A 13,278-nucleotide genomic window follows, 5' to 3' on the forward strand; every position below is an offset into this window, starting at 1 on the left:
ACACGCACTTCTCCCACCTGTCCACGGGCTGCCTTCTGGGGCCACCAGAATGTGTGCAAACCCAGCTTTTCCTCCCTGGCGCCTGGGGGAGGCCCCTGCTGTCACACTCCCAGCTGGCATGAGAGGGAGCTGGCGTGAGGCGAAGAGAGCCAGAGGGAGGCTGGCATTCCCATGGCTGGAGGTGTGTGTGCGTGCGCACGCGCGAGTGTGGTATCGAGGTGGCCCGAGATGGGGTGGGTGGGTGTGGGGAGAAGGCCCCTGGCCAGGGGCTCTGCCAGAGTGGGTGTGGACTCTCTGTCCTCCTGGGATTTGCCTCTATTCGCTCAGGTTGCCCTGGTCGTCATGGGGAGGTGGGGGGCGGGGAGGGAGCTGAGGCTTTTGGTCAGGCGAAAGGCCCAGGTCTGGAACAGTGGGTACAGTGGGGAGCATCTAGAATGGAAGGCCAGGGACCTTGGTTTTAGTCTTGCTCAGCTGGGTGGCCCCGGGTCAGTCATTGCCCCTCTCTGGGACTCAGTTTCCACCTCAGAGAAAGCCAGAGAGTTGAACTCCCGGAGCTCTGAGTTCTGTGGTTCTCATTCCGGGGGGCAGGCTCAGTCTGGGTTGCCTGGAGAGGGTAGCGGCCCCTGTGAATTCCCCATCAGAGAAAGGGGGACTCCGAGCTCAACACTTCCTTCCCTGTGGCCCGTGGAGCGGACCAGGTGGCAGGAAGGCCATAGGCGTTGGAGACAGCCCACCCCTTACCTGCACTCGCACGCACTTGCGCGAATGGATTTATCTTGCTAAGCTCTGAAAGCCTGGGGTGATGGGGGAGCCCATCAAACCGCCGAAACTGAGGGTGAGATGAGACAGTGTATGGTTGTCCAGCCAGGCGCTGGGCGCAACTGGAGAGCCCAGAAGTTCCAGCCCACGTGACACCGGCCTGGCCGTGGGAGATGAGAAGGCGGCTGTCAGCCTAGAAAGGCCTAGAAAGGGTCTGTGGGAGAGGGCTCAGTGGGTGAGAGAGTAGGCCTCTCAGAGGAGCCTAGTCACCCCACACCCCCTGCCCCCGCGGCTCCCCTCCCCACTGGCTCCAGGCTCCAGGGGCCATCTGTGGGTAGGAGGCGCTGGGAGGCTGACTGGGTGCAGAGTCCCAGGGAACATGGGAGAGGTCAGGTCCCCAGAGGAACAGTGGCCGGGGGCCAGCCGTGGCTGGCAGTGTGCACTGCGCTGACGTCAGTCAGCCGACAGGATATCCCGAGGCTGCGCTGGCCTGTGTCCCTGCACTGACAGTGGGCATTGGAGAGAAAGAGTGGGTCTTGGGGAGCAGTGCCTGGATGGTGGGGGCAGGGGGCTCCCAGTGGGGGAGGGGCCGTTGCCCTGTACAACTCCAGGGGAACCATTTACTTGATGTAGTTGTGCAAGGAGATCTGAGGCCAGAGAGCCGTGTGCCAAGAGTAGAGGAAGGTTAGTGGGTCCTAGGTTTGCAGGAAACCCCTGCATCCTGGGAGGAAGGCGGGGTTGGAGGCTGGGTCAGCAGAAGTTTCATCCAGGGGAGGTGAGGGAGGGAGCGGCAGGTTTCCCAGGGAACTGTGGGGTGGGGTGGGGTGGAAGGGACCCAAGTGTCCACTTAGCACACCCTCCTCTTGGGGCCATCTCTGTCTCCCGAGCCTGCAGCTGCCCCAAGGGTTTCTGGGTCCCTGCAGCGAGGACCCGGGGAGGACTGGGGCTTCCTCCTGGCCAGGCCGGCAGCCCCTGTGCCCGGCACTGAGCCAGCCTGGCCTGGGCTGTAGAGCTGTGGGCTGTGGGGAGAATGAGTAATGAGTCTTGAGGGGCCCTGGTTCCCAGACCCTGCCCTCGCCCCTCCCTGGAGACACCGCCCAGGCCCAGTCTCTGCCCCCACAGCTGCCTCTCAGCACAGTACCCGCTCCCTTCTCACACTCTCCCTCCACAGCCTGGCACACGCGCCCCGTGGAGTCATCCCCTCCCGGACCCTCACACACTTTGCCTCCCCTCACCCCCACTGGCCTCCAGGTACATTCCTTCTGGCTCCTAGGACCCAGGCGTCTACCGCCCAGCCTCTGGGGGCTTCCTCACCAACCTCCACTCGATCAGTGCCCTGCCAGCCTCCTGAGCAAGGGAGACCGGCCCCGGAGGCATTTTCAGTAAGAAGCCCTCGGCCAGCTCCCTGGAGGGTGGGGGATGTGAGTATGACAGGGGGACTGGGTTTCGGGGTGGGGCAGGGGAGCCAATCCCCTCCCTCTCCTGAGCTGAGGGGCGAGTGGACAGCAGCCCGCAATCCTATTCCCTCTGCTAGTGGAAATCGATAGCTAATTAATTCCCTCCCCAAAATGTGTCCGGAGGTGGGGGTGGGGGTTGGGAGAGAGGCAGGGAGAGGCTGGGCCAGTCAGAGACTGAGACCCCAGCACGGGGAGGGAGAGAGGAAGGGGAGGGAGAGAGGAAGGACGTCACTTTTCTGGTCTTCCGGCCTGTGCCTCCGCTGGGGGTCTCCCTGCCCCCTCTGCAGAAGAGGGGGTTTGGCCTTTCCCTCCCCCAAGCCTGAGGGTCCCCTTCCCCTGCCCTGGGCCAGGGTGGGGGTGCATGTGTGTGTGTGTGGGGGGGGTAAGGGCGTCAATCAGCCTGGGAGCAGGTGCTGTATTTAATTTGATTGGCTAATTAGCCCGCGCATGTTAATTATCTCCATTACCCAATGAGGAGAGGCAGTGACAAAGCTATATATAACCCGGACAGTGTTCGCAGGGAGAGGGGGCTGTCTGCCTGCTCTGTCCCCTGCTTGGGAAGGAGCAGCCCTTGGGGGGGCGGCAGTGAGGCAGGACACTTGAGTCCCCATTGATGCTGGTGGGTCTGGCTGGGGAGTGGTGGTGATGGGGGGCAACAGTCAGAAGCAGCCAGGAGGAAGGACCTGAGAACGGGGATTTTAGAGTCTCTTGGGGATGGCTCCCCAGACTCTCCCGCTGTTCCCCTAGGCTTTCCGTGCCCCTTCTTCCTTTGGCAAACATGTCACTCCAACCATCCCTGCCCTCCCGTGACTCTCTCCTCACTCCTCTGCTATGGTTTTTTTAGGGGCCCCCTGGCTTTCTCTGTCTCCCTTCATACCCCAGCTTTCTTCCATGGAGAAGGGAACCGCACCCACCCCAACTTCTGCCTTGCCCCTCTTCTCTTGTTTGGGTTCGCGCTGCCCTGAGCTACACCCGAGGCTGCCCCACCCTTTGTGCCTTTGTGGGGAGACTGGAGTCTGACACATGAGGATCTAAGTCCCAGTTCTCTGCTGTGTGACCTTGGGCTAGTCTCTAGTCTTTCTATGAGGGCTTCCCCAGTGGTTAGTGGGAATAGTGGGGCTTCTGAGAGTGATTAGTAAAATGCCATTTGTAAAAAGGCCCAACATCCAGGGCCTTGACAAATGCTGTTTGGATTAATTTTCTCTACGGTCTCTTTCCTCTTCTCCCCATCAGGCCGCCCTTCTCCTCCACTACTCCTCTGTCTCTGTCGCTCTTTCTGCAATTTCCACCCCTCAAACTTCAGTCTTTCCCTGTCTCTTCCTAAACTTCGGCCCTTCCCTCCTTCTCTCCCAGGCTTCTCCCCACCTCCTTCCCTTCCTCCCTCCCCAAAATAAAATCAATGCAATATTCAGGAGGGTTGTTGGATATAAATAATTACGACTCGGAGTTTAACGAGATGCAAATTCCCCTCCCCGGTGTGGGGTATAAATTGCTCTCTGACAGCCCGTTACAAGGGTAATCATTTCAGAAAGGCAATTTTATGGAAATAAGGCTGCCTGCCTCCTGGTGGCTCCCCCAGCCCTGAATGGGGAGGAGGTGGAACTGAGGGCTGAAGAGAACCCAGGTACCGGGGCCAGGCCTGAGGCAGAGGACTGGGAACTGGAGGTTGAGTGTGACAGACATTTAGGTTTTGGAAGGATCTGGGCTGGTGAGCAGTGGGGTTGGGGCCCAGGAAGAGGTGAGTGTTGTTTGGGGGCATTTGGAGACATGTGTCTTTGCATGATTGGAGAGGGTTTGGGGCCTGGATGCCTGGGTCCTCGCTGGCTTCTCTCCCTTGCCCCCTTCTCAGCCGGGTTACCCAATGATCCCATTGACGAATTGGCATTTAATTAATCCCAATGAATTATTTAGCAACTTCATTATCCAGCATCAGGAGCTGATGAGAGAGCCCCGGACTGGCTGGCTGGGGGTGGGAGCATCGCCCAGGCGTTGGGTGGTTCAGAGAGAAAGGGGCGGGGGCGGGGCGGGGGAGTGGTCGCCACCTGGTGGAGGGTCTCCAGGCCGCACCCACAGGAGCTGGCCCTGGTCCTGACGGGAGGCGAGGGTGAAGGCATCCGACTTGGGCTCCTACCGGACTTTAAGATGCTACTACCCACCCGCCCACATCTCAAATTAATAATTACCTTAATGAGCGCCATAACTCTGCAAGGGCTGGACCCCCAGTCCTACCGTCGTCGGTGGTGGTGTCTCTTGCTCTGGGACCCTCTCCGGGTAGGGCCGGCTCCTCAAGTCCTAAAAGGAAACATTTGAGTGCTTGCTGGTGTGATGGGGGAGTCAGCACCGATGATCCCCTCCTTAACCCTCTCCCCTCCTCCGAACCCCTCATTAACCCTTTCCTCTCTGTTTCCCCCGCAGGCATCCCTCCCCCATCCTCCGTTGGAGACCGCCGCGGGGGAGGGGCGCCGCCGCCGCCACCGCCGCCGCCCCGGGAAGCCGGTACCTGGGCCTCTGCGCCTCGCCCCGTGGCCGGGCCCATGGCACTGTGAGCCAGCGAGGGAGCCCCGCTCGGCGCGGGGGGCGCCCGGCCCCCTCCCCGCCCCATGCGCCCGCGGCTCTGAAGCCTGAGCGGGGCCGGGGGCCGGGCGGGGCCGGGGCCGCCGGAGGTATGGCGGCCGGGAGCCGGTGGCGGCCGCCGTCGCCGCGGTTGCTGCTGCCCCTGCTGTTGGTGCTGGCGGCGGGCGCCGGCGGCCTGGAGTTCGGCGGCGGCCCCGGGCAGTGGGCTCGCTACGCGCGCTGGGCGGGCGCGGCGAGCAGCGGCGAGCTCAGCTTCAGCCTGCGCACCAACGCCACGCGCGCGCTGCTGCTCTACCTGGACGACGGTGGCGACTGCGACTTCCTGGAGCTGCTGCTGGTGGACGGGCGCCTGCGGCTACGCTTCACGCTCTCGTGCGCCGAGCCGGCCACACTGCAGCTGGACACGCCGGTGGCCGACGACCGCTGGCACATGGTGCTGCTGACCCGCGATGCGCGCCGCACGGCGCTGGCGGTGGACGGCGAGGCCCGTGCGGCCGAGGTGCGCTCCAAGAGGCGTGAGATGCAGGTGGCCAGCGACCTGTTCGTGGGCGGCATCCCGCCCGACGTGCGCCTCTCGGCGCTCACGCTCAGCACCGTCAAGTACGAGCCGCCCTTCCGCGGCCTCCTGGCCAACCTGAAGCTGGGCGAGCGGCCCCCCGCGCTCCTGGGCAGCCAGGGCCTGCGAGGCGCCGCCGCCGACCCACTGTGCGCGCCTGCGCGCAACCCCTGTGCCAACGGCGGCCTCTGCACGGTGCTGGCCCCTGGCGAGGTGGGCTGCGACTGCAGCCACACAGGCTTCGGCGGCAAGTTCTGCAGCGAAGGTGAGCCCGGGGGAGCCGCCGCTGGGCGCCTGGGCTCGGGAGCCAGGGCTTGCCCGTGCTGGGTCCCAGGGTCACGCATGTCCTGGGGGGTTGCCGGCGGCCAAGGACGTGTGAGAGCGCGCGCCAGGCCGCGGGGTCGTGAGATGTGTCCTTGCGAGGAATGGGTGAGGACGCCTGTCCTGAGGAGAGGGGGCGCGAGACTAGCCAGTGAACTGTGTGGACGTGGCCTGTGCAGGGCGGCCTGTGAGTAGTACTGTGCCGTTTGGTCCTGTAAGGGGCTGGCTGGAGCCCGAGGGTCCGAGCGCTTGAGGGTCTCTGGGTCCGGTGTGTGAGGGACTGTGCCGACAGGATGGGTGCCGGCGGGCTTTTGTGGGCGGGGACTATGGGGCTGTGAGATCTACTGTGGGTGCAGCCTGGAAGGCTAGGCGGTGTGCGGGTCGGGAGGGTGAGGGGTCTGCCCGGGGTTGGGGGTTGGGGTGGGGCGTGAAGGGCTGCGAGTGGGGCCTGTGTGGGCGGGGCCTACAGAGGCGGGGTCTTGGCGGGCCCAGGCCCGCCGAGCAGGTGTGGCCCCCATCGGAGAATTTCTGAGAGTGAAGCCTGCGAAGTATGGCTGGTGAGGCCGGGGCCGGCCGGGAGGAAGAGGACCTGGGCATGGGGAGGAGGGCACACAGCGACGGCAGGTGAGGGACATTGGGGATGGCCAGGTTGTGCCTGGAAAGGGAGGTTTCAGGGAGGGAGAGCTTCCACCAGCTCTCCGGCTTCAAGGGGAGGAGCTGAGTGAGATGAGGGGACAGGTCGTGGGGGTGGCGCCATGCCGGGTCCCTGAGGGCTGTGGTTCAGGGGGACAGGGAAGGAGGGACTTGAAGGCACCTGTTGTACCTTGGTCTGGCGGGGCAGTGGGGGAGACGTTCCCTATCAGTTTGGGGACTAGGATGGGCATCTCCTTTGCCCCCGGTCTGTGGAGGCAGGTATGCTTTCCTCTGCCCCAGACCCCTAGAAGCTGTTGGCCACCTAGCCACTGTGTGTGTGTGTCTGCCCCCTCCCCGGAGAGGTAGAGCCTTTTGGGGAGTGTGTGTGTGTGTGTGTGTGCCCTCAAACTAGTGCAGCAGTGGGACTGTCTTGGGGATGGGTGTCCTCCTGGCTGTCAGCATGTGCACAGCCCTGGGAGGAGCCGAGGCTGCCCGTGTGGTCCTGGGTTTGGGATATGCTGTATTTTGACTGTGTATCTGTGGTTGTGGTAGAGGAATCCTTAAGGAAAGTGTTTGGATTGCTTTTGTAGGGTTATTTGCATAAGGCTGTGGACTGTATCTTCAGGAACTGTGTGTATTAAGTTAACCTGACACCTTCTCACCTTTTCTCCAAGGAATGCAGGTGCTCTCTAAACTGTGAAAGTGTGTGTCTGTGTGTGTTTGGCTGCACGCAGAGGCTGGAGTCTGGCAGCATGTATTACGTGTGAATGGTCTGCTTGACTAGAGTGGGGTTTACAGACAGGAGCTGCAGGGCCTAGGAGAGTAACCAGTACACAAATGAGTACCCGCCTGCATGTATCTTTTTTTTTTTTAAATTTTTATTTATTTGACAGAAAGAGAGATGATAGGTAGCAGAGAGGCAGGCAGAGAGAGAGGGGGAAGCAGGCTCCCTGCTGAGCAGAGAGCCCCATGCGGGACTCGATCCCAGGACCCTGAGATCATGACCTGGGCCGAAGGCAGAGGCTTAACCCACTGAGCCACCCAGGTGCCCCCTGCCTGCATGTATCTTAATGGGAGACCTCAGTAAGAGCCTGGAACTCCATAAGAAATCTTTCTTTCCATGTCTTTGAACTTGATTCTCTGATCTCCATGACCTTTCCCCTCCAAGCCTTTCTAAGAAAACAGGATGAACCACCCATCTAACTTGATGGAAAGGGAATTCAAGCTGTGGAGAGGTTGTAGTAGCCGTTCCTTGGGCTCACTGGCAGAATTGGGCCTGAGTGTATGAAAAATACAGCCAGAGGCACATTGGTCAGTCAGACCCTTGTGTCCAGTCCCCGAAAGGATTTACTGGCCAGAGGCTCCCAGTGAGCTGAATGTGTGTGCTTCTGAATACGGGTTGTGCGGTTGTGTGTCTGAGTTGTGTTGGAGTACCTGTGTGTGGGAGGGACAGTGTGTGTATCATATGTGTGTGTTGGGTGTGAAGGAGATGAATGTTTGTGTTAACTGTGTCGAAACTGGGAGAGACAGCTGCCTATTTGACCCATTGTGTGTGTGTTTGTGTGTGTGTGTGTGTGTGTGTGTGTATGAGAGTCATGAAGGAGAGGGAAAGGGAGCATTAAGTGGGTGTCAGACAGCTGGTCAGGGCAGGGTTGTCTCTGAGTGTATGTGTGTGTGTGTTGGGAGCTCTTGAGGGAGGGGCGGCGCTTTGTCTGTGATAAAGGGGCGGGGATATGCCTCTCCGTATTCCTTGTACCTAATATAGTACCAGGCACTTAGTGGGTGTTTGATAAAAAATTTGCAGGATGAATTAAGAGATATTAATAAGTATTGGGGACAATAAAGGCTTGGGTGAGGCTGAATGGGTATCTGAAAATGCGTATCTGAAAATGTGTATCTGAAAATGTGGGTGGGCGCAGGGTTGTAAACACTGATGGTGTCTGGAGGTGACAGGCACAGTGACAACCCTGCTGATTTGCATCCATCTCCCCACCCCATGACCTCATTCCCTCTCCTTATATTTGTTCTTATTTCCTGGGCAGCTTTTGTAATATCTTGTGCTCATTACACTTCTGGTATATTCTCATCCAGCCGAGGAGGAGAGGAATGCAAACTCCCACCCTTGGGCTTGGGGGTTGAGGAGAAAGCCTTTAAGGGGAATAGGCGTGGCTCCTCATCCCTGAGACAGAGCTGAGACCCAGAGTCCCCACATCTCCCTCTGAAGTTACCGTCATTTGGTGATTATCTTCTTTGAGGGAGGCTCAGCTTGTTTGAGATTGTGGGCATTTAAAAATGTCAGTAATTCATAATACCCTTTCCAAATAGGAGTTATTTTTATATCTGTCCGTTGTGAAAAGGGACGACTCAAAGCTACTATGAATTCAGGAAAGCTTTTAGATGACTTCGATGTTATATTTGCCATTGTGGTTAATCAAATATACATTAGAAAAAAGTTTTTTAGCCTTACAGGCAAGACATATCAATCTGCCTTCAGTATCTGGTGTGCATATGGATTTGTGGGTGCTCTGGAATCACCCTCCCCCAACCCAGGCCTTCCTGGGTCTGGGCCTACCCATTGACTGAGAACCTCCCTGTTAGGAAATGTGCTTCTTTTTTCTCTGGGGCGGGGGAGGGAGAGTTGCCTGGCCACAGGTAATTGAAGAGAGAGCCAAGTTCGAGCGACTGAACGTGTGGACCCAGTGCTGATAATCTGTCAAAGCCAGGCTGAAGTCCACGGGGCACCGGGCAGTGATTTGCATGGGAATTCCTCCCGTCCCTCCCACCCTCAAGTGGAATGGGGGCACAGACGTGTGGGATGGAGTGGCAGGGGTACATGTAGCTTGGGAGAGAAGTATGAAGCCAGGAGACAGGGAGGTAGATGCCCATTTATTTATGTGTGTCTTTCTTATGGTGGTTGCTGACTGAATTCAGTAAGTAGTTATCAAGGCCTCCTTTGTGTGAGGCCTCGTGTTGAGGGCTAAGGGGGAGGGTCAGAAATGAATAAGATGCTGCTCTGGGTGGTGACTGTTTAATTGGGGAAGCCGCTAAAAAAGCAGTCCGGTGCGTGGGAAAGAGCACGGATTATGCAGCCCTGCCTGGGCCAGTGACCTTGGACTTCAGCTCTCTCTGCCCTGGTTTCCTTTTCTGGAAAATGGGGGCAATAATAGTGTCTACCTTACAGAGTTCTGGGAACTAAATCAGCTAATTCATGTCAAGTGCTTAGAATAGTGTCTGGCACATAGAAGATGCTCAATAAACACCAGCAAAAGAGCAAGGCACAAAATCGTGTGGTATCGGGATGCCTGGGCAGCTCAGTCAGTTAAGTGCCTGCCTTCAGCCTCGGTCACGGTCCCAGGGTCCTGGGATGGGGCCCCACGTTGGGCTCCTTGTTCAACGGGGAGCTTCCTTCTCCCTCTGCCCAATGCTTCCCCTGCTTGTGCTTGCTTCCCCCATCCCTGACAAATAAATAAATAAAATCTGCAAAAAAAACCCCAAAAAATTAGTGTGGCATATGCCCAAAGAGATGTAGCAAGATGGTGCAGCTCAGTGATCGAAGCACAGACTCCCGAGTGTCAGGTCTGCATTTCAACCTGACCTTCTGCCCTCACCAGGCCCAAGCCATCAGGTGAGTGCCTAACCTTCAGACGAATTTTTCCTTACCTGTAAATGGAGATAAGCAGGCTTGTCTCGCAGGTCTGTTGTGGGAATTAAATGAATGTCTGATACATAAAAAGTGGTGAGTAGATGGTAGTTACTATTACCAGCAGGGTGCTACCGGTGTTTCAAGGAAGGGGATAGCTTTACACGTTGGCGGGGATCGGTAATAAAAGGCATGCTTTTGAGGATTGACCTTGACCGTGGATGAGTAAGCTTGGTTTGAGGGCGCCACTCCATGCACAGGCACTGGTAGGAGCAAAGGCATGGGAGGGAGGGACAGGTACGACCCGTCCGTAGAGGGGACTCCAAGAATATAAGGAAACAAGAGCGATCTAACACAGGAGAAGCAGGCTGAAGCCAGGTCTTGGAGTTTTGACTTAAATCATTCAACCAACATTTATTGGATGCTGTGTCCCAAGTATTGGCAAATGCAGCCACTAAGCCTCCACAGTTTTGTTTTGTTTTTTAGTATTTTATTTATTTGACAGAGAGCGATCACAAGTAGGCAGAGAGGCAGGCAGAGAAAGAGAGGAGGAAGCAGGCTCCCCGCTGAGCAGAGAGCCCGATGAGGGGCTCGATCCCAGGACACTGGGATCATGACCTGAGCTGAAGGCAGAGGCTTAACCCACTGAGCCACCCAGGCGCCCCAAAGGTCCACAGTTTTGAGCAGATATATGAATAAGAGCTATATATCAGAAGCTGGGAGTTTGCTGTAGAAGGATTATGGGTGGCAGAGTTATGCAGTGGAAAAGTCAGTTGGGAGACAGTTCAGGAGAGAGATTTGGGGCCCCCGCATCTTGTTGGGCTTGGGGAGTGGCGAGGAAGGGTGGTGGCCTTTGTGACAGCAGGAGGAGCAGGTGCTTGGGAGCTGTTGCTGGAATGGAAGCTCTGGGACTCAGAGAGGAGGCAGAGGGGATGAGGTTTCAGGTTTGCTTGGAAGGACGGTGGCGGCGGCGGGCCGGGCCGTGGCAGTGGAGGGGTGACAGAAAAAGGGGAGCGGTGGGAGGGGAGCAGGCTTGGGCCCCAGATGGTGCACGTGTTGAACTGCGGTGTCCCTTGGTGTTCTTAGACAGAGACACCCAGGCTGTTGGAAAGGTGAGACCAGAGCTTTGCGTTGAAGGCGGGGCTGTGGATGGAGAGACCTGGGTGCCACGGGGGCGTGCGTGGAGAGAGAGAATATTTGTAGTTCTGGAATCAGGAGGTGGCCAAGAAGAAGGTGAGGAGACTTCAGAGGAGCCGCAGGTGGAGGGGAGTGGCTGCAGACATAGCGAAGGAGCAGTTAGAACAAAAAGAGACCAGATCACACAGTCAAGCAGGGGAGAGCCTGGGACCTCACAGCTAGTGACCGTTTGCTGTGCCTCGAATGTTTTCTCTCATTTCATCCTGATGCCACTGCCTGCATCTGAACCCCAACGTGACTCAGGGGCCAGTTGTCCCCCACCGTTGTCCACACTGCCCCCCTAAGCTCAGGCAATAGGTCAGCTGTGTCCGCGCATTACTCGCGTGTGGGTTTTTTTTTTTTTTCCTGCGTGTGGTTTATTGGGGGTCATCAGGGAGAGTGTTTCATCAGAAGCCAGTAACCATTCCCAGTTCCTCAGGTCACAGCTTTTCCCTCAAGTCGGGACGTGATGAGGGTGTCCCCGTGTCTGCCAGCAGCTGTCCCAGCGCCGAGAGAGGGCAGTGGAAATCGATCAGTAAAATCTCAGTCTTCCGGGACCCTGGGGGAGAAACTCACCCCGGAAAGTGGAGCATTATCCCATTAAAATCCACAACTCACCAACATTGAAAGCATTTCAGACGGAAATCTTCCCGAGATATGTCGCACACCTCTCTGCCCCCCCACCCCCGAGCATAATATTTGGAAAGTGATTTAACCTTTTCCGGATGACTCAGGATGTCGTGATTCCCCTTAGGTGTTGGACTGTCATACTGTGGTTCCTTCACTGAGATTTGTCCCTGCCTGAAATGATGCCTGACTGCTGTATTTGGATAGTTCTTAGATTAGCTTTTCTCGAGTTTTTCCACCTCCGTCCTTAGGAGGGGTTGTCAGGCGGCAGCCCACATCTCCTCCCATTTGTGAACTTGGAAATCAGCATTCCCAAGTGTGTTAGGGTTGTGGTCACCACTGGTAAGTGGGTTCTGGGTGAGGTCTGAGAGGTTCTCCTACAAGGATATAATAGTTTTTTTTTTTTAAGAGTTTATTTATTTATTTGACAGATAGAGATCACAAGTAGGCAGAGAGGCAGGCAGAGAGAGAGGAAGGGAATCAGGCTCCCTGCTGAGCAGAGAGCCCGATGTGGGGCTCGATCCCAGGACGCTGGGATCATGACCTGAGCCGAAGGCAGAGGCTTTAACCCACTGAGCCACCCAGGTGCCCCTATATAATAGTTTTTTTTTTTTAAAGATTTTATTTATTTATTTGACAGAGATCACAAGTAGGCAGAAAGGCAGGCAGGGAGAGAGGAAGGGAAGCAGGCTCCCTGCTGAGCAGAGAGCCCGATGCGGGGCTCCATCCCGGGACCCTGGGATCATGACCTGAGCCGAAGGCAGGGGCTTTAACCTGCTGAGCCACCCAGGCACCCCCTATAGAAGAGTTTTTAATGCATCGCCATCAATGATGTTCGTTGTGGCCACTCAGAACTTTTTCTTTTCTTTTGTTCTGGTCTTCCTCACTGTCCTTGATAATGAGTCTAGTCTGCTGGAATCCCGAGTTCATGTTAGGCAAGACAATACCATCTCCGCCCACTGGTGGGGTGGATAAGACTTCTGTGTGTGAAAGTTGAGTAAATGAGGTCACGTATGTGGAACCACTATGTCAGCTGTTAATATCCGATGCCTGTGGGCCTGACAGTTTCTGCTGTGAGAGAGATGGCTCCAGGCTCAAGAGAGTGGGTCAGGGAGTGGCTGGCGTGAGAACCCAGAGATGAGACCGATACTCACAAGGAAAGCCTCAAATGGCAGAGTGGTTAAGAGCAAGGGGGGCCCGGGGTCTAATCCAAGTTTTCTTTTTTTTTTTTTTTAAGATTTTATTTATTTTCTTGACAGAGATCACAAGTAGGCAGAGAGGCAGGCAGAGAGAAGGGAAGCAGGCTCCCCGCTGAGCAGAGAGCCCGATGCGGGGCTCAATCCCAAAACTCTGAGATCATGACCTGAGCCAAAGGCAGAGGCTTAACCCACTGAGCCTCCCAAGCGCCCCTAATCCAAGTTTTCTACTTGCTGTGTGTGTCAGCTTGGTTAATTTACTTAATCACTTTGTTCTTCAATGTCCTGCTCTGTAACATGGAGGTTATGATGTCGTTGCAAGGACACAATGAGCTATAT

At 56.8% G+C, this 13,278-nt stretch overlaps 1 protein-coding gene across 8 annotated transcripts in view; it reads left to right on the forward strand.

The window, feature by feature from the left end:
* Nucleotides 1-4,881: 4,881 nt before the first annotated feature.
* The window catches only part of NRXN2 (neurexin 2), a gene marked incomplete at both ends in the record, with an annotated part of 96,448 nt that continues 88,051 nt past the window's right edge, over nucleotides 4,882-13,278 (forward strand). For all 8 annotated transcript variants that reach the window (XM_080817168.1, XM_080817169.1, XM_080817172.1 and 5 more), the window contains one exon: nucleotides 4,882-5,611. In XM_080817168.1, coding sequence (XP_080673294.1) covers nucleotides 4,882-5,611 — 730 coding nt within the window. The remainder of the gene's footprint in view (nucleotides 5,612-13,278) is intronic.

The sequence above is a fragment of the Martes martes genome, assembly GCF_963455335.1.
Source record: "Martes martes genome assembly, chromosome: 10".
NCBI lineage: Eukaryota > Metazoa > Chordata > Mammalia > Carnivora > Mustelidae > Martes > Martes martes.